The sequence below is a fragment of the Sus scrofa genome, chromosome 3 (assembly GCF_054392235.1).
Source record: "Sus scrofa isolate SSC_HxYL_T2T_F1_AM1 chromosome 3, Sscrofa_HxYL_maternal_Yorkshire_Landrace_v2.0, whole genome shotgun sequence".
Classification (NCBI taxonomy): Eukaryota; Metazoa; Chordata; class Mammalia; order Artiodactyla; family Suidae; genus Sus; species Sus scrofa.
In genome coordinates, this window is record NC_139385.1 from 31,752,937 (window position 1) to 31,778,120 (window position 25,184).

Here is a 25,184-nt window from a genome sequence, read left to right on the forward strand (position 1 = left end):
GTAAGAGCCTTTCAGGTAGGTCGGGCTGTGTGATACTCACGGTAACTGTGGCTTCTTGCTTGACTTTATATCCTTCTGGAAAGGGAGGCAGCTCGGCTTCATACTCTGCAGGGAGTGGGGGAGAAAAACTCCTCAATTCTACACTTCATTGCAGTTTGTGATGTAATTCCCTTTCCTCTGAATAAAACATTCTTAAATTTTATTTTGACTGGGGACTTACAGAAGTGAAAAACAACACACCGTTACAGGGTATTTATTTAAAATGGGTAAGAGATGATGGAGAGCCTGTTGTGGTGCAGTGGACAAATCCGACTAGGAACCATGAGGTTGTGGGTTCGATCCCTGGCATCACTCAGTGGGTTAGGGTTCTGGCGTTGCTGTGGGCTGTGGTGTAGATCACAGATGTGGCTTGGATCCTGTGTTGCTGTGGCTGTGGTGTAGGCCGGCCGCTGTAGCTCTGACCGGACCCCTAGCCTGGGAATCGCCACATGCCATGGGTGTGGCCCTAAAAAGCAAAAATAAAATCAAGTGGGTAAGAGATGATTGTTCTCATGCATGAAAGAGGGCAGGCTTTTTGTAAGAGTTTGTGATTCTTCCCAAGAAGGGAAATATAGATTTTGTCCCCCAGTTATGATAACTGCAAGGAATAAGAGGAGGAATAAGAGAGGAGGGTGGCTAAGGGAAGATGAGGAGAGGAAGGAGAGGGGAGAAAAAGGAAGAAAAGAAAGTGATGGGAGACAGAATAAGAGACAGAGGGAAGAGGAGCCTGCCTGATTGGGGGTCACAGCTGCAAGGGCAATCCCACAAACCCCTGCTGGTCAAAGCATTGCCCACGTGCCAGCAGCATCGGCATCCCAGGGAGTTAGAAATGCAATGTCTCAATCCCCACCCCAGACCCGCTGAATCTGGGCTTTTTTTTTTCTTTTTCTTTTTAGGGCCGCATTTGTGGTATATGGAAGTTCCCAGGCAAGAGGTCGAATCAGAGTTACAGCTGCCAGCCTATACCATGGCCACAGCAACACCAGATCTGAGCCACATCTGCGACCTACACCACAGCTCACGGCAACGCAGGATCCTTGACCCACTGAGCAAGGCCAGGGATCGAACCCGAAACCTCATAGATACTAGTCGGGCTCCTTACTGCTGAGCCACAAGGGGAACTTCCAGAACCTGTATTTTAAGCACCCCCACCCCTACCCCCACCCCAGCCAGTAGCTTGTATGCAGTTAAAGTTGGAGAGGTCCTGCTGTAAGCTCCAGTAGCTTGGATCTTAGCTGCACATTAGAATCAAGGTTCTAATTGGGATTTGCGAAAATCCCCGTGTCTTAGCCCAACCCCAGAAACTGATTCAGTAAGTCTGGGGCAAGAGCCTGGAAGTCAGTATTTTTTAAAGTCCTCCAGCTGATTCTTTTTTTTTTTTTTTTTTGTCTTTTGGTCTTTTGTTGTTGTTGTTGTTGTTGTTGCTATTTCTTGGGCCGCTCCCGCGGCATATGGAGGTTCCCAGACTAGGGGTCCAATCGGAGCTGTAGCCACCGGCCTACGCCAGAGCCACAGCAACGCGGGATCCGAGCCGCGTCTGCAACCTACACCACAGCTCATGGCAACGCCGGATCGTTAACCCACTGAGCAAGGGCAGGGACCGAACCCGCAACCTCATGGTTCCTAGTCGGATTCGTTAACCACTGCGCCACGACGGGAACTCCCCTCCAGCTGATTCTAACGTGCAGCGAGGTGAACAATCACCACGTTTCCAGACGCACTGCCGTCAACCTGTTGGAGGGCTTAATGCAAAGAACATTCGACACAGGTTCCACAGAGTAACAGCAACTTTTGATGAGAGAGACAGAAAATGCCCACGGCTATATTAGTTACATCCCTAAGGGGAAGACTGGGTAAAAATACTTCTGTAAAGGTCAATGTTTTGAAGGCAGTTGCACAGAGACTTGGCCGTGATGAGGGAGAGCAGGTTCTGGGCAAGACGGGATCGAGGCAACTCTATTATTGGAGGCAAGTTGTTTCCCATTCCTTAGCAGGTAGTATAGCATTTCTCAACTTTTTTTTTTTTTTAATTCCTAGGTATCAGGCTGGGGACTCATATATCAGGATGCAGGTTATAAGGAATTTTGGTTCCCAATACCAGCTTGATTAGCTTTCTATTGCTGTGTCACAAATGACCACACCCTTAGAAACTTAACACAAATGTATTATCTCACTGTTCCCAAGGGTCAGGAGTCTGGCTATGGGTCAGGGTCTCATCAGGCCATCAAGGTGATGGCCACGGCTGTGATCCCATCGGATGGCTGGAGCCCTCTTTTGAGGTCACTGCTTGTTGGTGGGATTCAGGTTATTGGGGATGTAGGTTTGAAGTCCCCATTGTCTTTTGGGTTGTTATGGGGACTGCTCTCAGCTCCCAGAGGTCAGCAGTCCTCAGGTTCTTGTCATGGGCAGCTCACTCATGGTTATTTGCTACTTCAAAGGTGAGCAGGAGTCGCTTCTGCTTGAATCTCTGACTTCTTTTAGGGTATCACCTGATTAGGTTGGGCCCACCGACAGGGGCTCCCTAATTTGAAGTCAATTGATGACAGGCTTTAATTACATCTGAAAAAAAATCCCTTGACAGCAATGCCTAGATTGGTGTTTGACTGGATAACTAGGAGGCGTGTACACTAGGGGCAGGAATTCTGGGGGCCGTCTGAGAATTCTGTCCATCGCAGCAGCTCTAGTCCTACCACCTTATTTTTTCCTCTCAGGTAAAAATGTAAATTCACCCTTCTTTCCCTAACACTTTGAGAATCACCAGTGTAGTGTGAAAACTATTTATTTGGAATATATACATATATATTTATTCATATTTATTTATATATATTCTAGTATATATATATTTATAAATTTATATATTCCTATATATACACATACACACATTTATAGCTTTGACTGCAAAGGTAATACATGCTTATTGTAAGAAAAAAATCCAGTAATATAGAGATGTCTTTTGCAGAGTTTAAGTCACACCTAATCCCATTACTACCCATAACCATTGCTGGAACTGGCACAGAGTCAACCCAATCTTTTTTTTTTTTACTGAGAGTTGCCACGTTTATTTCAGGTTCTTTTTTTTTCTTTTTGCCACATCTGTGGCACATGGAAGTTCCCAGGCCAGGTATCGAACCTGTGCCACAGCAGTGATCTGCGTCGCAGCAGTGGAAACACAGGAGCCTTAACCCACTAGGCCACTAGAGAACTCCCAACCTCATCTTTTTCAACATTAGCATTTACTAACATTTGCGTAGAATTCACAAATACATACATTTACTCTGGCTCTCCTTGACTGGGTCCAATCATTCAAGCATAGAACCTCCTAAGACTGTGTCCTTATTCTTCATGAGTCATATCCAGTCTTACTCTTATTTGAGATTTGGAAAAATTAACAAGTATCTCTTCCAATTGATGGTGTGTTTTGTGGGTAAGCTACCCAGATCTGTTTGTGGTCACCATCATATTTCCAAAGAATATGAGGCTGAATGAATGAAGCAATGAATAAAGGAAACAAACAGTAAGCAAATTACTTTTGATCCTTTATCAATTCACTTGTCTGTATTGATTGAGAGCCCACAGGGTGCCCGGATCCATTCTAGGTGCTGCATCGTGGACCTCTTTCTTTCTTTTTTTTGATACAGAAAGCTTTATTGTTTCCATCTGGTCCAAGACTTGGGAGAGGGCTCCAGGGTGGTTAAAACGGTGCCTGGGGCTCCAGAGGGGCTTCTGGCAGAAGCCCAGGCACCAGAAGGGCTCCTTAAAGGCTACTGGGCTCCAGAGGCTACTAGTCGTGCTTGAGGGTGAGCCTTTCGAAGAGGTACTCGCCCAGCCCAGCCCAGCCCGGGGACCCACAGCCTGCGGAGGGTGGCCAGGTGGTCGCCCATCTTCCTGAGGAGCTGCACCTCCTCATCCAGGACGTGGCTCTCCAGGAAGTCCCGGAGGAGGGGGTCTGCGCGGGCAGAACCCAGGGCGCACGGATCCAAAAGGGCCTGGTTCAGGTTCTTCTCCAAGAGAATGGCAGCTTCCACAGCGCCCTGGGTTTCACCCCACTCATCTTGAGACGGCTTCTGCACGTCCTGAAGAGGGCACAGCCACCAGGCTGGTTTTGCATTTTCCAGAGACGCTCCGCACCCTCACGCTTCTCCTCTGCCACTTCAAGGAAAAAGTGGCTCATGCGCTCCGGAGCCACATGGTGGAGGCTGAAATAGAAGCCCAGAGAGAGTAGGTGTAGGAGGCCTGCAGGTGCATGTTGATCAGGCGGTCGACAAAGGCCTCCGCCTCAGTGGAATAATTCTGATGAACCTGGGAGCTCATGGTTGATCGGTAATAAGGAGTTAAGCTCAAAAAATGGTGTTGGCTGGTCCCAGAGACCAAAGACAGCCGAGGGGCTGATTCCGAAGGTCACGACTGGATAAAGGTTGGAGGGTAGTCAGAGGCTGAAGCAAGGGGTGTCCCCGGGTCTGTTCCCTCCAAACACTGTTGAAGCAAGAGACAGATCTGCAGGCCCGCCAAGTGCACTCGTGGGCCTCTCCCAATGCTGCTACTATATGCTGTGCCACATCTATTTAACCAGGGTTCTCTAGTGGGCATTTAGGTTGTTTCCAATTTTTCATGCTTGCAAACAATGCTGCGAGGAGCATCTTTACACATATATCATTGATGAGCATAGAAGAACTTTAGTAGGATTAACTCTGAGATGTGGAATTGCCTTTCTTTCTTTCTTTTTTTTTTAAGTTCTGTACCCATGGCATTTGGAAGTTCCCAGGGGTCGATACGAAGCTGCAGCTTCAGCCTACCCCACAGCCACAGCAACGCCAGATCTGAGCCGCCACTGCGACCGACACCCCAGCTCACGGCAACACCGGATTCTTAACCCACTGAGTGAGGCCAGGGATCGACCTCGCATCCTCATGGATACTAGTCGGGTTTGTTACCGCCAACCCACAATGGGAACTCCTGGAATTGTTCTTTCGAAGGAAAAAATAATTTAAAGTTTGGGCCAAATTGTCAGATTTTCCTCCAGAAGGTTTACAACAGTTCCCACTCCCATGAGTAAGTCTGTTTCTCTGCGTATAATCATCTTATACATATTTAAAATGATATTTAACTTTTATTTGCATTTCTTTAATTATTGTTTATTTGCCATTTATTATTTTTCCCACAAGATCTCTTGGGAATTCACTTACATTTGGTGGAAAATATACAAGTTTTCATCATATAACCATGAAAGATATAGTTATAGGATTATGTAGAGGTATAGGAAAATATATTAGCTTCAGGACAATCTGCTATGTTTTTCAAGCCTCTGTAATATTTGAGAGAATCTGGCACATTTGAGAATTTGTCACTTTCACCTTGTGATTTCAGCTTAAGACATACAGTTGAGTACAGACAGATACTTTGAAAGCATTTGACTATGTTTGTAAGGAGTATGGAACTCATTAAAATGTGATTTAAAGTTCAATTTCCAAGAGTTGCTTCAGTGCTTAGAAAAATTTGCTGGTTTGTCATTAGAAATTCTTAAGAAAATCAGGTATGTTAGATTTATAACTGTTTATAACCTCTTAGTGACCTACAATTGCAAACTGGATTCCAGGCATCCCCCACTTTCCGTAAGTTTGCTTTGCATACTTCACTTTACAACAGACCTACACGAAGACCTGTTTCCACTAACCCAGAGAAATCCGAAAAGCAAGTGTGCTTTTACAAGCAAAGGCGAAAAGGGAAACAAGCCTTTAGCATCTGTTTGGCAGCAAATTGATAGAGAGGAAGTGCACACTCCTTTGCGGATTCAGAGGGGTGCGGGGGTACCGCCAGGCTCTGTTCCCCGGAACTATGCTCCGCTTCTCAGCATGGAGCCGCCACAGCTCTGAATCGGCTGTGAACATCTGTGCTTGTCTCAATTTATTTTGTGCATCCGTTAGCAGAATGTCCTAAAGGAACGGCTTCTTCCATTTATGCCATTTTGGTCTAGGAAAGGTTTTCAGAGAACACTCTGCTTTTGGATAGCAGGGGCAGCTGTCATTGGTTAGGAGGAATGTCATGTCATATGCATGCTAAATGGACATTAATCAACAAGGAACAGTAGTTGCTCATTTCATACAACAAAGGCAACCTTGTGCAAGGGGGGCTGAGCAGAAAGAGCTTGTAACCCTGTGGGTGGAACGGAGCCTGCACGCCCAATTGGAACCTCCCCACCCCACCGCACCCCTTCCCTCCCCAACCCTGCCAGGCTCCAGGGATAATGAAATGTCTTTATTGGTTAGGCCACAGTCAGTCCGGCTTTCTGGGATTTGCAGCTGAACGTGTTCCTAACTGAAACAGCAATTAAAATGCAATGTTCACCAGCAGCGACCTCTAGAAAGGGATGAACCAGGAAGGTGGAGGCTGGAAGTGAATCTGATGAACACTTAGCCAGCACACTATGACGAGGGACTATACAAGGTGCTGGAGGCACAGATCCAGCATTGCTGTGAGCTGCGGTGTAAGTCACAGACTCAGCTCGGATCCCGAGTTGCTGTGGCTCTGGCGTAGGCCAGTGGCTACAGCTCCGATTCAACCCCTAGCCTGGGAACCTCCATATGCCGCGGGAGTGGCCCAAGAAATAGCAACAACAACAAAAGACAAAAAAAATAAAATAAAATAAAATAGTTCCAGAGTTCCCATCATGGCGCAGTGGTTAACGAATCCGACTAGGAACCATGAGGTTGTGGGTTCGATCCCTGGCCTTGCTCAGTGGGTTAGGGATCCGGCGTTGCCATGAGCTGTGGTGTAGGTCGCAGACGCGGCTCGGATCCTGCATTGCTGTGGCTGTGGTGTAGGCTGGTGGCTGCAGCTCCGATTCAACCCCTAGCCTGGGAACCTCCATATGCCACGGGAGCGGACCAAGAAATAGCAAAAAGACAAAATAAAATAAAATAGTTCCCAGCATGGGTAGATATATGTTGGTTGATGTATGAGAATAATTTCACTGGAACCCTGAGGCAGAAGCTCATGGGTTGATAAGGGAATGGGCACAAGAGTTCTCTTCAGAAGCTTGGCCGAGAGGGCCAGAGGAACAGACAAGAGCTACAAAAAAGATGACAGGGGTCAAGGTGACCCTAAGATGCCCGACCAGAGAATATCTGGGGGGGGAAAGCCAGCAGAGAAGTTAAAGATGTAGGAGAGGGGAGTGATGGAGCAGGATCTTGGGACACAAGAGGATGGCACCAAAGCACAGGTGCAGGGCTGAGGGCTGAGCCATGGGGACGGCCAGATAAATACTTCTTCCTGTGAGCAGATGCAAATAGGCTTGTTGGAATCAGGAAGCTGGAGGGTACCCTCCCCACTCCAGGTTGCCTGTCCGTTCTGGGGGAATGCCTCCTCCATCTGCCAAGTGGTAACACGTCAGAGGAATGGAGCAAAAACTTGGATCTAGCAGATGCAGGCAAGGGGAGAAGGCACTGATGGAGGCTGACTGATAAGCCTTGCCTAGAGGCCACTGGTGCCATTTTTCTCCAGCGGTGCTGGGGGAACAAGCATTGACTCAGGACTGGTCCATGTTGTTATCTGGCAGGTAGGATGAGGGAACGTGATTTTACAAAAGCTCTGAGGGCTGAGACCAGAGACTAGTGTTTGCAGGGATAAACCAATAGCAGTAATGAGGAGGCTGATGGCAGGGATAACAGCAGTGTCAGAAGACAAGACTGTAAGCTCCAAATACTTTGACTTGGTCTTGGTTGAAACCAGAGTTAAAAATCATCAAGTTACAAGCAACTACAAGATTTAATTAGATGCCTTGGCAGGAAAGACATTTATTAATGCTAATACAAATGTTTTTGAGAATAAAAAGCCCTGAGGTAGTTGTCCCTGGACAGATGAGAAAACTGAAAAACATTCATTTGCACGCACGCAAAGAGAGCACTGGCTACGTGGGATAAAGTTCTTAAGTTAGATATTTACATGTTCTGTATCTCATTTTCTTGAAATTGAGTTTCTGGTGCGTCTGTTTGCTGTGATGACTTGCTTTTTAAAGTGGAGATATTCTAACAGAACATGACACTGAACCTCAAAGATTATTATGAAGCCTGTTTTTCATGTTTATTGTGAGAAACTGAATTTACTCACCATATTTGTTACAGAAAATTGCATTTGTTAGAAGGTGTGTTTTAAGAAATTGGGTCTACCATCCGGGTTACAATAATCAGGATAGTGCCTGTGTGTATAATTCTCTATCTTTGACCTCTTGAGGTTGTCGGTTCGATCCCTTCATTCTGTAACTCTATCACTGTGTACGGGGCATCAGTTCACTTGCTTTTCAGAACACCAAAACTCACTGTTTTTGCTACAAAAGTAAGTTCTGTGATTCTAAAACAAATGCAAAGCATGTTTCTTTTCCAACAATAATGAACATTTTTTGAGCACTTCCTAAACGCCAGGCACTGTGCCAAGCAATTTTGCATAATTATCTTATTCTGTCTGCACAACAGCCCTGTGAGGTACGTGCAAGAATACCCCCCTCTTAGAGCTGAGGCTAAGCAGCTTCCCCAGCACAACACCAACAGTAAGTTCTATTATGAAGAGGTGCTTGGCCTGGAGAAGTGAAAGCTCTGGAGACAGGACAGCCACGATAACAACCTTCTATCGGAGTGTTTTCCTAATGGTAGAGTGATTAGCAACTTGGGTCCCAGCACCAGGAGGGTAAGGACGAAGGGTAGAGGATACAATAACATCCAAGATAAAATAGATTTTTCTCTGTATAATGCAATGCAATATGGAAGAAAGAACTCAAGCACGGAAGAAGAGTTGAAAACAGATGGCCTCTAAGGACAGCGCTCAACTCTGAGTCCATCATCCTCTTCTTCCTTCTCCACTTCTCTCAGCTCATTGCCATCTCTCCCTCTACCTAGTCCCATATTCCACCTGCTCCCACTTATTCGTTCCTCCAGTCAAGAAACATTTACTGGGCGTTCCCGTTGTGGCTCAGTGGTTAACGAATCCGACTAGGAACCATGAGGTTGTGGGTTCCATCCCTGGCCTCGCTCAGTGGGTTAAGGATCCGGCGTTGCCATGAGCTGTGGTGTAGGTTGCAGACGCGGCTCGGATCCCGAGTTGCTATGGCTCTGGCGTAGGCCGGCGGCTATAGCTCTGATTAGACCCCTAGCCTAGGAACCTCCATATGCCGTGGTAGCGACCCAAGAAATGGCAAAAAGACAAAAAAAAAAAAAAAAAAAAAAGAAAAGAAACATTTACTGACCTGCACCGTCCAATACAAGGGCCACTAGCCATATGTAGCTGTTTAAGCTTATTAGAAGTAGAACAAAAAATTCAGTTCCAAAGTTGCACTAATCACACTTCAAGTGCTCAATATCCGTATGTGGCTGGTGGCTCCCATATTTGAAGGTTCTAGCGGGCAGTGCTGTTTCACACAGTTGAGGTGTTGATGAATGAAAAAAATCTCTTGACCTTAATGAGCTTATAGTCCCAGGGAGGGGAAAAAACACCTAAACTCATTTATTAAGAGCTATCACAGGCATTCCTGTCAAGGCTCAGTGGAAACGAATCTGACTAGCATCCATGAGGATGCAGGTTCGATCCCCGGCCTCGATCAGAGGGGTAAGGATCCATCGTTGCCATGAGGTGTGGTGTAGGTTGCAGACGTGGCTCAGATCTCACATTGATGTGGCTGTGGTGTAGGCTGGCATCTACACCTCTGATTCAACCCCTAGCCTGGGAACTTCCATATGTGGCGGGTGAGGCCCTTTTTAAAAAAAAAAAAAAAAAAAAAAAAAAAAAAAAAAGGAGCTATCACATATTGAGCTCTTGTTGTAAATCAGGCACTTTGCTAAGCACTTTCTGAAGTGACCCTTTAGCTGTATCCTCCTAAAACCATGAAATAGGAGCCAGGAGTTCCCAGTGCGGCAGCAGGTTAAGGATCCGGCGTTGTCACTGCAGGACTCGGTAGCTGTGGCACAAGGTTCCACCACTGCCCTGAGAACTTCTACATGCCATGAATGCCACCAAAAAAAAAAAAAAAAAAAAAGGAAGAAAGAAACATGAGCCATTATTACACTCACTTCAACAACAGGATAAGTAAAATACAGACATACCTTGTTTTATTGTGCTTCATTTTATTGCACTTAGAAGGTACTGAGTTTTTTTTTACACATTGAAGATCTGGGGCAACCCTGTGTCAAGCAAGGTTATTATCATGTTTATAATAATAATTACCATTAGTGTCATTTTCTCAACAGCATTTGCTCACTTTGTGTCTGTCACACTTGGTAATCCCCACAATATTTCAAACTTTTTCATTAATATTATATTTGTCTTGGTGAACTGTGGTCTTTGTTGTTACTACTGCAAAAAAGATGACGCTTTTTTTTTTTAAGCAATAAAGTATTTCCCAACTGAGATGTACAGTGTTCTTTCAGACATGCTATCATACCATACACTTAACAGACTGCAGTATTGTGTAAACACAATTTTTTTTTTTTGCTGGCACCCAGGCATGTGGAGCATCCAGGCCAGGGACTGAACCGACACCACAGTTGCCACCTGGACCACAGCTGCGGCAACGCCGGATCCTTAATCCGCTGCGCCGGAAGGGAACTTAGATATAAACTGAACTTTCATATGCAGTAGGAAACCAAAAAACTCCCGTGCTGGCTTTACCACGGACAGTGGTCTGGAACCCAACCTGCAACATCCCGGTGGTATGCCTCACTGGTCCCATGTCTGTGAAGAGTACTTTGGGCCTCAGGACCAAGGGTACGCAGGGCCCCATAAAAGAGGGTGAGCTAAACTGCGCTTGGGGATTTTAAGGGAGGTGAGAAGTAGAGGAGGGTTAAAGCCAAGTCTGTCTTGGACCACGCTTGCTCAACGTGTGGGCCAGACTGTCTACATGTAAAGCAGGCTGGGAACCTATGTTTTCAACAAGCTCCTCATCAACACCTGCGATTCTTTCTTGTTCACTAAGTGAGACTGGGGCACCAATGGTCCACACCACCTGGTTCCCTTTATCCCGCATTCCCCTGCCTTCGACCGGACTATGGATCCATGCTGGAGGCTGCGAGGCGTAACCTCAGGCAAGCCTCTTGGAGCCTGTCCGCGGGCGCGCGGCGAGGCTGCCTGCAAGGCTGCTGGAAGGTCAGCCTCCTGGCGCACAGAAGGTTCCCAAGACGCGCGGCCCCCAAGGGGCTGCCTGAGTTCCCCCATCTCGGCCGGCCCAGGCTGCCTACCCTCACAGATCTGCTCCCACAGGTTCTTGTTGGGCGGCTCTGCAACCTGCCCCGGCGAGACCGGCAGCTCGAGGGACACGTGGGATACGACCGACACTGGCGTTCTGGCGGTGACGGATGATTCCGCCGAGACGACTCCTTCTGAGCACTGGCCGGTGCGGCCTCCCAACCCGGGCGCCGCCATGGCCGCGGTTTCCACGGCAACCGCGCTCCACGCACGGCCGCGCCCCGGAAGGAGACGTATCTCGCGGGGCCGGCCCCGCGAGTCGAGATTGACTTCCGGGTCACGGCGGCGCGGGCTCTCACGTGGAGGCGGGGAATTTTGGCCCACGGGTGAGTGCCGAGGGCGCGAGGAAGGCGGGGAGGCGCGGGGGCTGGAGACCGAGCCTGAGAACCCGTGCGGCGAGCCGGTGGTCCCGGGAGCGACCTGCACTTCCAGATCCGTGTTCCCTCAGTCTGTGGTGTACGCTTGCCCCGGCCTGAGGCCGCCCCCAGGAAGTTCTCCCGCCTTGGAGCTGGGCTCGGGTCCCAGCGTTAATTCCTCCTTCTGTGTTTGTGCAGAAGCTTGGGCGCGGGGGAGCCTTTGAGGGAGCAGTCTCGCCTCCTGGCTCCCTTGCTTCCTGCTCTTGACTCTGCAGAGGCTCTGAAGTTCTGTGGGCTGGGTTCGAATCCCTATTTTGCTCCTTGCTGGCTTTGGGACCCAGGGCGAGTGAATGAAAGCCTCCAAGTCTCTGTCTCTGAGATGGGTTACTCACACGGATCCTCACGAAGCTACCGCGAGAATTTGAAAGCGCTTTTGGAGAAAGCATTTGTGTTCGCAGGAGACACTGTAAGGTTCCTTTCTTCTTCCCTTGTCCTTGAAGGAGTGGATACATTTGGGATCGCAGGGTCGAAGGGAAGGAATTTCAGTACTAAAGAGGAGGATGCTACCGTGTCCGTTCAGGGATGGGTGAGGAGAGGGTAAAGTTGGTGATGGCCTCCCCTTGGCTTCTTTGTTCTAATCCGATCTCTTGACCATTCCTCCGTTTGAGGCACTCTTGACTCCACCCACTCCAGCTTTGCACCTTCTCCCATTCTTCTGCAGGTCCCTCTTCCTCTGCCCACCCATTTAAATGTTGGCGTTTCCTAAGGTTCAATCTCAGCTAGTTCTATTCAACATATCATCCATATGTTCCTAAATGCATGTCACGCCTGTCAGCCCAGTCACCTCTGAGCCTCAGACCCGCACATCCCCCTGCCCACTGAACATCTCCACATGGAGATCCCAAGGCATCTGTTCCAACCAGCCTCTCTCCTCCAGCCCCCCCCCCAAACACCCCCACCTGCAGGTTCTTTGTCTAAGGGATTAGCACCACTGTCTTGCACTTGCCCAAGCCAGAAACGTTTCTTCTACAGCAAGTTTCCCAGAGTAAATGACCTCTCTTCCTCTGACCTTACCACTGGGCTTTTATCACCTGTACTGTCGATGTTAGACACTTCTTCCCATTCATATCTACCTGCTTCTTGATGGAGGTTCATTTCTTGTTCATCTCTGTGTTTCTAGCATTTGTTCCTTCATTCAGTATTTATGGAGCCCTTTCTCTGTGCCAGGTACAGAGCTAGGTCCTGGGAAGACAGCAGAAATTAAGACAGCAGTAAGTCTGCTGCTCCGGGTGCTCCTGGAGCCAGTTAAGAGTGAACCTAAGCTACAGCTCAGGCCTGGTCTGGCTTTTTGTTTTTTTAGGGCTGCACTCGCAGCATGTGGAGATTCCCAGGCTGGAGGTCCAATTGGAGCTGTAGCCACTGGCCAACACCACAGCCACAGCAACATCAGATCCAAGCCATGTCTGCGACCTACACCACAGCTCACCCAACACTGGATCCTTAACCCATTGAGCAAGGCCAAGAATCGAACCTGAAACGTCATGGTTCCTAGTTGGATCCGTTTATGCTGCGCCACAATGGGACCTCCTGGTCTGGCTGTTTGGGGCAGCTAAGAGTGAGGCAGGTCCAGTATGGGCTCTGGGCTCTGAGGCTGAGGCAAGCTGCAGGACGAAGATGCTCCTGACCGTTCCCACTCACTGTCCAAACCTCCTGCGAGGGGACAGTTGTTTCTGGATTCCCTGCACGTCTCGATGTCATCTAGTCTGGGGAGCAGGAGCTGGGCTGGTGACTGGAGTGAGAGATGTAGTCCAGCTGGGAGCTGAAATGTATCTGAGGGTCCAGGCCCTTGTCATAAGCGCCTCCTTGATGTTTCCCCAACCACTCCCCCCCCAAAAAGCTGAGCATCCTAGGTTGCCCTGTGTCATCTCCAAGCATTAAATGTTGGCAGTTTATTTGAAAATTTAAAAACCGTGAAAACAGGCTTGTAGGCTAGAGGTGGCCCCCAACATCCATCCCCACCATCACCTGTCAGCTCTGACCTGATCTGGATCAGTGTTTTTTTTTTTTTTTAATGGATGGGGAAACCCAAGTCCAGAGAAGCCATGACTATGTGCCCAGGGTACATGAGTCACCATTTGAACCCAGCCATCCTCAGCCTTAGCAGGGGCTCCTCACTGTCCCTCGCTGCCGTTCTCATTACTGGCCCCATGGGAAGGTAATTAGGAGAGTAAGTCACCCTGGGCGCACGCAGGCCGGGGCAGTTAATTTCCAGACGCAAAGCAGAAGAGCTCTTTAAACGAAGCAGGGTAATGGGGTCACTGTGTCCCAGTTCCCCCCTCCCATGGGCATTGGCAAAAAGAGCTGACCTCAGGAGAAGAAGCGACCTTCGTCCAGTAAAAGAATCCCCCGAGGGCAGCGCCTGGCCCGTGGCCTGCGAGTCATTGTATCCTGAGTGACTGGCGCAGGGTAGGCCGCTGGTACATTTCAGTTGAATGAATGACTGACTGACTTAGGAGGTCTGCGGAAGGGGGTTAGGAGAGGGAATCACCAATGTACTAAGCAATTTCTAGCTCTTTGAGGAAGGAAGTATTCTCTCCCCCAGTTTCAGATGGGAGAGTAAGGCCCTGGGAGGGTAGGTGATTGTCTTCAGCTGAGGGAGCAGTGTGGATTGAACCCGAGGCTCTCAGAAGTTCAGTTCCACTCTAGGAGTTCCCCTTGTGGCTTAGCAGGTTAAGAACCCCACTTTGTCTCCATGAGGATGCAGGTTTGATCCCCAGCCTCACTCAGTGGGTTAAGAAGCTGGCGTTGCCGCAAACTGATGCAGCTTGGATCCTGTGTCGCTGTGGCTGTGGCACAGGCCTCAGCTGCAGCTCTGGTTCAACCCCTAGCCCAGGAACTTACCTTAGGTGCAGCCATAAAAAGAACAAACCTCCCTGGTACTTTTCTGATCGTATTTCCCTTGGTTCTACAGGGATCGTGACTCTTTTCCCCGCCCCTAACCCTTCAGACCGTCCGCTCAGGGGAGCATGATTTGGGCAAGACCTAGTCGAATTGCAGTGAGGGCGGCTTGGTGTGGGGATGACTCGTACCATTTCTTTTTTCAGGGATGATCACTAAGACTCACAAAGGAGACCTGGGCCTCGGGCTCCCAGAGAAGAAGAAGAAGAAAAAGAAGGTCGTCCCAGAGCCTGAGACTCCATACTTGGTTTTAAACAGTGACAGTTATTTCACAGAGGCTTGTCCCACAAAAGCCATATCATCCTTGAAGAATGTGGTCCACGGGCAGGCACTAGAAGTGCCTCCAGTGAAGAAAAAGAAGAAAAAGAAGGGTCACAGTGCTGTCTGCGAGGAGCCCCTAAAACCTGAGCCTAAGTTACATGCTGGCCGCACCGAGTCGTCCCCTGGCCCCAGGAAGCAGGTGCTGCTTCCATCTGAGTCCCTCCGTGGGGAGAGGAAGAAGAGGAAGTCGACGTCCCCTTGCGCAAGGGTGAGGACCTCCCCAGACCCCAGGCAGGGCGAGGAGGTGACCCGAGTTGGCAAGAAGCTCAAAAAACACAAGAAGGAGAAAAAGGCCCAGGAAGCCACAGCCTTCTCAGCCGAGGACCCTTGGCTCTGCGAGGCCGGCGATGCTTCGTACATGTGCTCCGTTGGGAAGGATGGTGAGGAGCGGGCCGCGCTGGGGCAGAAGCGGAAGCAGGGGAGCCCCGAGGAGCACAAAGTGAAGACGAAGAAGAGAAAGAAAATCCGGCAGAAGGGAGATTCTCCCCTGGAGCACCCCAAGCTTTCCAGGTCTGAGGAGAGCTGCCCTAAGAAAGGAAGTAAAAAGAAGCCAGTCAGAGATGAGGCTCCAGAATACATCCCAATAGGAGATGGCCCCAAGACTCCTGCGAAGAAGAAGCTGAAGTCCAAGAAAAAGGCAGAGCCGACAGACACTGAGAAGCCAGCTCTGAAGAGGAAGAAGAAGAAGAAGAGGCAAGAGAGTAGAGGAGCAGAAGAATCTTGGGAGGAGGTAGGCTTTCCTTCAGAAGTGGAGGATTGCTTTGGGAGAATAAGGGTGGAAGTTGGAAGGGGGGGGGAGTGTGTGTGTGTTTACATGTGCACACATGAAGGCATTTACCCTGATTGAACAGACTTCCGTCAGAAAAGGGGATTTATTGACACCTGTAACTCAAAAGGTTAAGGGCTGTCTAGCTTCAGGTATGGCTGGATCCAGGTGCTAGTGCAATCGCCTCCATAATACAGGTATCCCTTACTGTCAAAATTTTACCCAAGTTCTCACTATCTGCACTCAGGATCCAGATTAATGGGATTAGGTTTTTCAGATAAATCTCTTTCTGAACTCTTGCCATCAAAGCTCAGGAACCAGGTAGTTTGAGACAACATGGTGTCCATAGCTATCTGAGCTCAGTATACAGTTGAGGGATCAAATAGATTTGGCTCACAGGAGATGCCTGTGTGGCTTTTCCCAGCTCTGGGTTTGGTATTCTATGCTGGTTTTAGTCTCAGACCCCTCCCCACCCCCAACGTTGTGGTGAGAAGGTCCCAGTATCTCCAGGCTCTCATCAGAGTCATTAAGCCACCGCCAAAGGGAGAAGGGTGCCTCCCCCCTCACAATGATGACAGGAAAAGGCCCAGCACAGCTCTACCAGACCTCCATTGGGCTGCATGAACCAGGAGCCCGGATCTGAGGCCAGGGGGTATTGGAGGGGGGCTGAGGGTGTTGGTCCCACAGGAACCCCACTGTCTGAAACTGGGAGGAGGTAGTTTCTGAGAGGAAAACCAGGGTCCCGTTATCAGGAGGAAGGGAAGGAATGACGGTCTGGTGAAGCCTGCAGGTGTGCGCTCCATCCCGACAGGCTTCCTTGACGGGGGAGGGGAGCTGAGCGCTGGGACGCCACAGGCCCTGGTCCTCCCGTCTGTGCCACCGCCAGGCCCAGACCCCCGCTCCTGTCCTCGGGGGTCGGGAGTCTGTGTTGGATGGGAAAGTGCCAAGGGGCTGGTACTCAGCCTGCCCCAGCAGCCTCAGGACGGCTGGAGGCTGATGTTTCTTTTCTTTCTTTCTTTCTTTCTTTTTGTCTTTTTAGGGCCAAACTTGCAGCGCATGGAAGTTCCCAGGCTCGGGGTGGAATCAGAGCTGTGGCCACCGGCCTACACCACAGCCACAGCAACGCAGGATCTGAGTGTTAACCGCTGAGCCATGACAGGAAGTCCAGGCTGATGTTTCTTGAATGCTTATTGTGTGCTTGGCACCGGGCTGTTAACCCACTTAATCCTCATGCTGATCTGGTGTGATGACTGCTGTGGTCACCCCCATTGAACAGACTGGGAAACTGAGGCTCGGAGATCACCCACAGGGTTAGAGGCAGGACTGGGCTTCAAACCCAGTCTGGCTTCCGAACTTAAGGTTTTATCCTTCCTCAGAAGCCACCTGTGTAACCTCTGTTCTCTTTCTTTTTTGCTTTTTACGGCTGCACTTGAGGCATATGGAGGTTCCCACGGGTCGAATCAGAGCTACAGCTGCTGGCCTACACCACAGCCACAGCAATGAACCCCCGATCCCCTCCTCCCGTTCCACCCTCCCCTCTGCACCCCACTCCACCCCACTCCAGAGTTCTGGTGGATACCGTGAATCCTGCTTGGACAATCAGAACAGTCTCTAACTCCTGTTTCCCCACCCCCAACGTGGGTCTGTCCCACAAGCAGCTCGGGTACATATTATATCCCAACTAAAAATAATAAAACAGGAGTTCCCCTTGTGGTGCAGTGGAAACAAATCCGACTAGGAACCATGAGGTTTCGGATTCAATCCCTGGCCTCGCTGAGTGGGTTAGGGACCTGGTGTTGCCGTGAGCTGTGGTGTAGGTTGCAGACAAGGCTGGGATCTGGGAACTTCCACCCCCACCTCCACCTTCCCTGGCCCCTCCTGCTCCCTCCTCCCCCACTGTCACTGGGGCCTGGGCCGATATCCTCTTGCTGCTTTGGTGTCGCCCTGGGAGGTAAGGTGACGTCTGGCAGCGAAGGTGGTGCTCTGGGCCTGCGTTAGTGTCAGCCCCGTCCCTGAGCCTGCAGGGGGCGGCGGTGGTGACCTCATCAAAGTCCCATCTCCTCTCTGAGCCTTAGTTTCTTCATCAGGGAGATGGGTCAGTGCCCTGCAGAGGATCGCAGAAGAGAAGGGGCATCGGGTGTTCTTTGGGGGTTGGGGTGGTGCTGCCGTCCTGGGTCTTTCCTGGACGCCGTCGCCATCCCTCCCGGCTGGGCTGCACTTGACCCTGACTCCCCCGCCCTCTCTCGGCAGGAGCCCGACACGGACTTGGAGGTGGTATTGGAGAAGAAGGGCAACATGGACGAGGCGCACATAGACCAGGTACGGCCGACTCCACAGACAGCTGGGCCAGCCTCTGGTCCACCTCCAGTGACAGGGAGCTCCTGGCCGCCCCCACTGGGTGCTGGGAAGCCCCGTCACTGCTGCAGCTTTGGTGAGGGGCTGTCTGATCACGCAGAGTCCCAGGCCAAGGTTTTCCTCCTCGTGACCGCTTCGGGGGTAAGGGGACACGTCCCCGGACTGCAGCCAGGCCCCCACGCTGCCCCCTCCAAGGCCTCAGCCCAGGGGTGTGAGGGAAGTTCTGTTGTGGCCCAGCTTCTGCTTCCGTTGTGTCCAGATTCCCTGTGGGAGCTGCACTTTCTGGAATTGGGGTATTTTTAAGATCCTGGGCCCCAAGGCCCGTCAGGACAGCGTGTAACCGCACGGGTGTGGCCTTGGCCCATTATGAACAAGGTGGCCTTGGGTGGCCTTGGGCAGGCACTCATGTCACAGACCCCCCCTGTAGGAAGGGAGCTGAGTACGAGGAGGGGGGCCCCCACAAGAGGCAGCGGGAGGTCCATACCTAATGTCTCTGGGGTGTCAGGGGACTCGCTCCCTGGAGGAGGGGGCGTCACAGAAGGTCGGGAGGAGGATGCCCACAGAGCCCAGTCCCCAGAAACGAGAGCTCCCCAGCCTCATGCAGGTCGCTGTGCAGTATCCACTCTGCTGCTTGCCATAGCCGGCGGCGGGGCCGTGCAGGGTGGGCGCAGATGGGGCCCTGACTCCCATCTTTCCTGGTCCTCCGTCCCTCACATGGGCACCTGCCTCCGTGCATCACAGGGCACAGCCCACCAGCCACCTCTCTCTCTCTTACGTGTTTGTGCCTTTTACATACTTTATAGTATTTGCTTGAAACCATTTTGGGTGACACATTATCTCCACGTAAGCAAAGCTTTCTGTCCCACTCCTCCCTCTCTTTTTCCTGGAAGTACTTAAAGTTCATTCTGTTTGGAGTTCCCTGGTGGCTCAGCGGGGTAAGGATCTGGCATTGTCACTGCCGTGCCTTGGGTCTCTGCTGTGGCACACGCTCCATCCTTGGTGCAGGAAACTTCCACATGCCGCGGGTACAGCCGGAACACGCATACATAACTAAATAAAAAGTTTATTGTGTAAAAAGTAGGGAAGAGAAGCAACCTGAAATCCTCCTATGATGTAATCATCCCTTGTGGCTATAGTCTTCCAGATTTTTCCTTCGTAATTATATGTCTGCGATTTTTTTTTTTTTTTTTTTTTTTTTTTTTTTTTTTTTGTCTTTTTGCTATTTCTTGGGCCGCTCCTGCGGCATATGGAGGTTCCCAGGCTAGGGGTCCAATCGGAGCTGTAGCCACCGGCCTACACCAGAGCCACAGCAACTCGGGATCCGAGTCGCATCTGCAACCTACACCACAGCTCACAGCAACGCCGGATCGTTAACCCACTGAGCAAGGGCAGGGACGGAACCCGCAACCTCATGGTTCCTAGTCGGATTCGTTAACCACTGCGCCACGACAGGAACTCCTATGTCTGAGATTTTAAAGCAACATACAGTCACGCTACATACACTGTACTTTTAACTTTTGTCGTTGAGCTGGTGAACTGCTTTCGATTTCAGAACACAGATCCCTGTCATTGCACTGGGGGAATCTATCCCTGTGTTCTCTCTCATCCTCACAGCCGTCCCTTAGATTTGTTTTATGTAGTGTTTTGTTTGTTTGTTTGTGTTTTTTTTTTAAATGACCACACCTCGGGCATACCGTTTCCGGACCAGGGCCTACACCACAGCCACAGCAACACCGGGTCCAAGCCACATCTGCGACCTGTGCCATAGCTTGTGGCAACTTTAGATCCTTAACCCACGGAGCGAGGCCAGGGATTGAACCTGTGTCCTCACAGACAGTATGTCAGGTTCTTAACCCACTGAGCTGTAACGGAGCTTCATCTTAGGTATTTTTTAGCTATGTAAACGGTCACCTCCTTTGGCAGCCTGTTGCCGATTTAAAGAGAGGAGGAAGGGCCACAAACTGGGGCAGCTAAAGTTAGACTTGAACCCTTGAGAGGAAGGATAAAGCCGTGTAAGCTTCTGTGCAAGACCGTGGGGTTATTGGTGCATGAATGGCCTTGAGCCACATGAGTCGCCCTGTGAGAGGAGAGGACCCTGCTGTGTGCTGGGGCGCTCTTAGGCTCTCTCTCTGCACCACAGTTCAGGGTGGGGCCGGGGGCTTCCCTGACACCAGCCGGGGTCCTGCGGTTCAGCTCAGTGTGACGCGGTCTACCCGGAGATACCGTCACATCCCTCGGGTGAAGGGCTTAGTCTCACCAGATGCCCCCCACCCCTGGCCCCCCAACTTGGATGCCAGTCACCATCCAGCTTGTCGCCTGTGCTTCTGACCGACCAGCTATAGATCAGGTTCCAAAGATTTCCTCCTTAGGTTCAGTGGCTTTGCTGGAGAGGCTCACAGAACTCAGAGAACGAAACCTCTTACTCACTAGATTCCTGTAAGGACGCAGGATGGCAGAGATGTGGGGTGGGGGCTTGGAGCTTCCGTGCCCCCGCCGAGAACTCCACTCTCCCCATGTCTCCAGTGTTAGCCAGGCCCAAAGTTCTCCAGACCCCGTCCTTTTGGGTTTTTATGGAGATCTCATTACAGAGACAAGTTGATTAAATCATCATCCATCTGGTGGTCGAATCAATCTCCAGCCCCGCCTCTGCCTGGGTCGGGGTGGGACCGAATCGTCCCTCTGTCTCATCAGGTGCTTGGTTCCCCTGCCAGCCAGCCCTCCTCCTTAGGTGCTTCCGAAAGTCACCTAGTTTGCTTGTTTTTGTCGCTTTAGGAAATTCTAGAGTTTTTGGAGCTCTGTGCCAGACTGGGGACAATTTTATGTATATCTTGTTATATAGTTCATACTATAAATCACAGTATTACAGTTCTCTGTCTTCCATCTGGTGCAGGTGAATAGACCACGGTACAGAGAGACTAAGTGACCTGCCCAAGGCCACACAGCTAGTTAATGGCAGTGCTAGGATTCACACCAGCCTGTGCCTGACTCCATAGTCTGCGTTCTTTCTAGAAAATGATGCTGTCAGCAAGGAAGTTAACTAGAGTATCCTCTGGACTGGCAGGGCTTCAGGCAGTGTGTTTTAAGGAAAGTTTCTACCCAAAATGGTTCTTATGAACAAAAAAGTTTCTAAAGACAAAGGTGGATAAACCTCAGGGTAGGAGATTCATTCTTTTTTTTTTTCTTTTTAGGGTCACATCTGTGGCATATGAAGTTCCCAGGTTAGGGGTGGAACTGAAGCTGCAACTGCCGGCCTGTACCACAGCCACAGCAGATCTGAGCCACGTCTGCGATCTGTACCACAGCTCATGGCGACGCTGGATCCTTAACCCACTGAGCAAGGCCAGGGATCCAACCACATCCTCATGGATCCTAGTCAGGTTCTTAACCCACTGAGCCACATGGGGAACTCCACTTAGAGGGTATTTTTGACAAATGCCTCCCCTAGCATGCAACAGAACAAAGCCGCTCTCACACCCACACCCCCCTCCACCCCTCGCCTGACCTCTCCAGTCTGTGCTCCCCTCCACCCCACCGGCCCATCCCGGTCCGTCCCGGGTGTGAGGCTCACAGGAAACCCTCCGTCTCATTTCCCTCTTTCCCTGGCTCAGGTGAGGCGAAAGGCCTTGCAAGAAGAGATCGATCGTGAGTCAGGCAAAACGGAAGCTCCTGACACCAAGAAGTGTCAACAAGTAAGTGAGATGCTGGGCTTTGCGAGTCGTGGTGCTTGTCACCATGTGGCATGAGACTGACCAGCCCAGGGGTGGCCCCGGGCCCGCCAGCTGGCCGCCTCGGCTGCAGAGCTTGTCCTGAGCTAATTTCCTCTCTTCTGAGTGCGGTGCTGGCCTCCTGGCTGCTGGAGATAAGCAGCCTGAACCATTGTCTTTGGCTCTGGGCGGGCAGGGTGTCCCTGGGCACAAGGTGACGAGCTCTTTGCAACAGTGGTGGGTCCCTCGGAAGGCTGCTGGGATGGGCTGGGGGTGAGAGGGCCACAGGCAGGTCCTCGGGGCTGGCTTCAGGGTCCAGCTGGAGTGGAAGTTTCCAAACCGGGCCTGAGCAGACAGGACAGGAGAGAGCATGGTGGGAGGACCTCCAGGACTGGTTGGAGGGGGCTGAGAGGGGCCGTGGGGCCCCGGGCCTCATGCGGGGGAGTGGGCTGGAGGGCAGGGCGTTCGTGTGGGGCGCTGAGAGCTGGGGTAGAGGCTCAGCCTGCAGGCCTGAGGCCCAGGACAGGGCCGAGGGGTGAGAACAGCTTCACAGTCTCAGCCCGGCAGGACTCTCGAGTAGACGGGATTTGGGAGAGAGAGAGAAGGATCCAGACGATGGGAAGGGCTGCTTCCTGCACCTAAGCCTCCCCCTGCAGCCCAGAAAAGGACAGTTGGTTTGGCTCCGCAGATGGCAGCCAGTGCCCGGCTCTGCTCCAGGCCGTCCCTCTGTCAGAGCTTCAGCTTCCGCGCCTGTGGAGCGGGACTCACAGCCTGGCGTGACAGGGTGTGGGGTGGGCTTTGTCACCCCGTATCCTCCCTCTGGGTCTCCTTTCTCTCCGTCCTCTGGAACTGGGCAGAGCTAATGGGCTCCCTGAGTGAGGGAGGAAGGCGGGCAGGGCTGTGGCTCGAGGCAGGAGCGCCACCCTGGCCCCCCGGGGCGCTGATCTTCTGGGGAGGCTCCAGGTGGCACTGCCTCCTGGGACCTGGAACCTGGAACCCCTTGCTTGGCCACTGAGTCACGTAGGGATTCCAGACTGGCCGTGGGTCCCCTCTGAGTGGGTCAGCGGCCCTGAGAGCTGGCTCACAGGACCGTTCAGCCCAAGGCAGCTGGCCTCAGCCCCAGTGCCGGGCTGCGAGAGGTGGCCTCTCACTCTAGAAATTACAGGCCAAGGAAGCTGTTGTTAGGTCTATATTTGGGCCACTGTGAAGCTGGGAGAACTTGTCACCAGTCCGCTCAGGGCAGCTGTAGCGGTGACGGGTTCTTACAGTTCTCCCAAAGCCAACCTAGAAATGAGTATGCGGCCAGCATTTGGCTTCCAGCCAGAAAGTTCCCGGCAGGTCGGCAGCGGGGGTGGAGGGCGGGCCGGGGGTGGGCAGAACCAGTTCTCGAGGACTTAGAGCAAGCCAGGCCCGGTGCTCTGGGTGGTTGGTGTACACCCCACTTTATAGATGAGGCCATTGCGGCACAGAGAGGTTAAGTAACTTGACCAGGGTCACACAGGTGCGTCTTCAAAGTCATAGACCTTATGGGGCTGGGTTTCTTTCCTCTGCTGCAGACATGAGCAGAGTCTTCTCTTGGGTCATTGCTCTGAGGGGCTCTCTCTCTCTCTCTCTCTCTTTTTTTTTTTTTTTTTTTTTTTTGCTTTTTAGGGCCGCACCCATGGCATATGGAGATTCCCAGGCTAGGGATTGGATCCGAGCTGTAGCCGCCAGCCTACACCACAGCCACAGCAACACCAGATCCAAGCCGTGTTTGCGTCCTACACCACAGCTCACAGATCCTTAACCTGCTGAGCGAGGCTGGGGATTGAACGCACAACCTCACTGTTCCTAGTCTGATTCGTTTCCACTGCACCACAATGGGCACTTGCTCTGAGGGGCTCGCTTGCATTTTCTCAAACATGGGTGATCCTGCCTGGGTTGTGGCACACTCTGGACAGGAATCGGGACCCGGGTTCCCGGGCTGGCTCAGCCCCTCTCTTGCTGCCCCTTTGCCTCTCGGGGCCTCCACTCTTCCTGCTCTAGTCGGCAGTGCTTCTGCAGAGAGGAGTTCATCCCAGACTCCCACCTGCCCTCCCCCACCTTCCAAGGACAGAACCCTCAGGCCTGGGGAGGAGCCACCAGCTGGTGGGCTGTGTCTGTCGCCATGTGCCCTGGGCAGCTCGATGTGAAAGTGCCTCTGAGATGGCATTCCAGCAGGGCTCCTGAGTGGGCTGGTGCCCTGGGCAGCTGCAGACCCTTCCTTATCAGTGGAGCGGGAAGCCGTGGCACCAGTCACGGGGCTCTGGTGGGGCCGAACCCATGGGCCCCGGCAGGGTTGCAGTAAGCTCGGAGCACCTGGACCCTCCTGGGTGAGTCCCAGGACCATGGAAGGGAAAGGCCTTTGGAAGCCAGGAAGGTAACTGCCAGGTCTCTCTTCCCACAGGGAACTCAGTTTGGCCAGTGGGATACTGCTGGTTTTGAAAACGAGGAACAGAAACTGAAATTTCTCAAACTCATGGGCGGCTTTAAAAACCTGTCGGCTTCACTGGGCCGCGCCCCTGCCGCGGCTGGAAGGCCCAGCATGGCCCTGAGCAAGCAGGCGGCCGATGCCCTGCAGCAGAACCTGCAGCGGGACTATGACCGGGCCCTGAGCTGGAAGCATAGCCGGGGGGCCGGCCTCGGCTTCTCCCCCGCCTCGGACAAGATCTTCTATATTGACAGGAATGCGTCCAAGTCAGTCAAGTTTGGAGATTAAACTCGACTCTCTGATCCCCCCAGACAGCCAGCCTTGCTTGTCTGGAATCGAACTCCTGCAAAGGTGAAGGACAAACGGGGTTGATCTGCTCGGACAAACGGGTGAGGGCAGCTCATGTTTCGGGAGCCCGGAGACTGTGAGTGGCTGAAACCTGCGGTTTTTTGTATTAAGCTTCCATCCCTGTCTGAAGACGGCGTGTGAGTAAGGACAGCTGACGTCTGTTGCGTGCTTGGTACACGCCAGGCACGTTCTAGGGCATCTCCCTTGCCTTAGTGTATTTAAGCGTCACACTGATGAAATCGGTACTGTTGTCCCCATCTGGTAGATGAGGACACTGAGGTCCAGGGATGAGGTAATAAAACTGCCTGGGCTCGTCACCCAGCCAGCAAGTGCCCAGTGGTACTTTGGTGTCCAAGCCCTGTGTCACTGTTCACTCTCAGAGTTCCCACGAGGGAATTTCACCCCCGAATACCCAGGCTGATGAATTAAAACGTCTTTTGATTAAAGAAACAAGTTTATTCCATGTCTAAATCTCGAGCAGGAGGTGGGATTCGTGTAAACGGGAAGAGCAGGCTTGTTTCTCCTCCTATTTGTGCCACAGCCGCAGGCAGAGGTGTCTGGATTGGCCACCGCACTCTCACGGCCCGGGTCCCCCTGCCGCTGGGAAACGCGTTTTGGAACCAGTCTCGGCTTTGGCGTCTGCCTTCCTTGTGCCCCCAGGGCTG

The 25,184-nt window shown here is 51.6% G+C and overlaps 2 protein-coding genes across 18 annotated transcripts in view; one reads left to right on the plus strand and one right to left on the minus strand.

The window, feature by feature from the left end:
- Positions 1–11,445, minus strand: part of IQCK (IQ motif containing K) — a 121,740-nt gene extending 110,295 nt beyond the window's left edge. For 12 of the 15 annotated variants that reach the window (XR_014840683.1, XR_014840687.1, XR_014840684.1 and 9 more), the window contains exons 1-2: positions 11,256–11,445; positions 41–105 (exon numbers count right to left, since the gene is read on the minus strand). Coding sequence is in view for 7 of the 15 variants with exons in the window: in XM_021086533.2 (XP_020942192.2) it covers positions 41–105; positions 11,256–11,439 (249 nt within the window). In the remaining 8 variants the exon portion in view is untranslated. The remainder of the gene's footprint in view (positions 1–40; positions 106–11,255) is intronic. The other 3 variants (XM_085017457.1, XM_085017456.1, XM_085017459.1) reach the window with 1 other exon arrangement.
- KNOP1 (lysine rich nucleolar protein 1) lies at positions 11,284–24,969 on the plus strand. 3 transcript variants are annotated; one of them, XM_021086529.2, is made up of 5 exons: positions 11,284–11,588; positions 14,723–15,627; positions 17,914–17,982; positions 21,627–21,707; positions 24,148–24,969. In XM_021086529.2, the coding sequence occupies exons 1-5, from the start codon at positions 11,438–11,440 to the stop codon at positions 24,457–24,459; spliced, it is 1,518 nt and encodes a 505-aa protein (XP_020942188.2). In that variant the 5' UTR covers positions 11,284–11,437; the 3' UTR covers positions 24,460–24,969. The 3 variants fall into 3 exon arrangements, 2 of the variants coding, with proteins under 2 accessions (XP_020942188.2, XP_020942189.2); XR_014840680.1 differs by having other exon boundaries at positions 11,438–11,588; positions 17,914–18,940; positions 19,279–21,707; XM_021086530.2 differs by having other exon boundaries at positions 11,524–12,084.
- The last annotated feature ends 215 nt before the right edge of the window (positions 24,970–25,184 follow it).

Excerpts from the sequence above, each read along its gene's own strand:
- KNOP1 (XM_021086529.2), top strand. The coding sequence starts at position 11,438 with ATGGCCGCGGTTTCCACGGCAACCGCGCTCCACGCACGGCCGCGCCCC. Across the intron at positions 17,983-21,626 it reads ACGAGGCGCACATAGACCAG|GTGAGGCGAAAGGCCTTGCA; the intron begins GTACGGCCGACT and ends TCCCTGGCTCAG. Across the intron at positions 21,708-24,147 it reads ACACCAAGAAGTGTCAACAA|GGAACTCAGTTTGGCCAGTG; the intron begins GTAAGTGAGATG and ends CTCTTCCCACAG.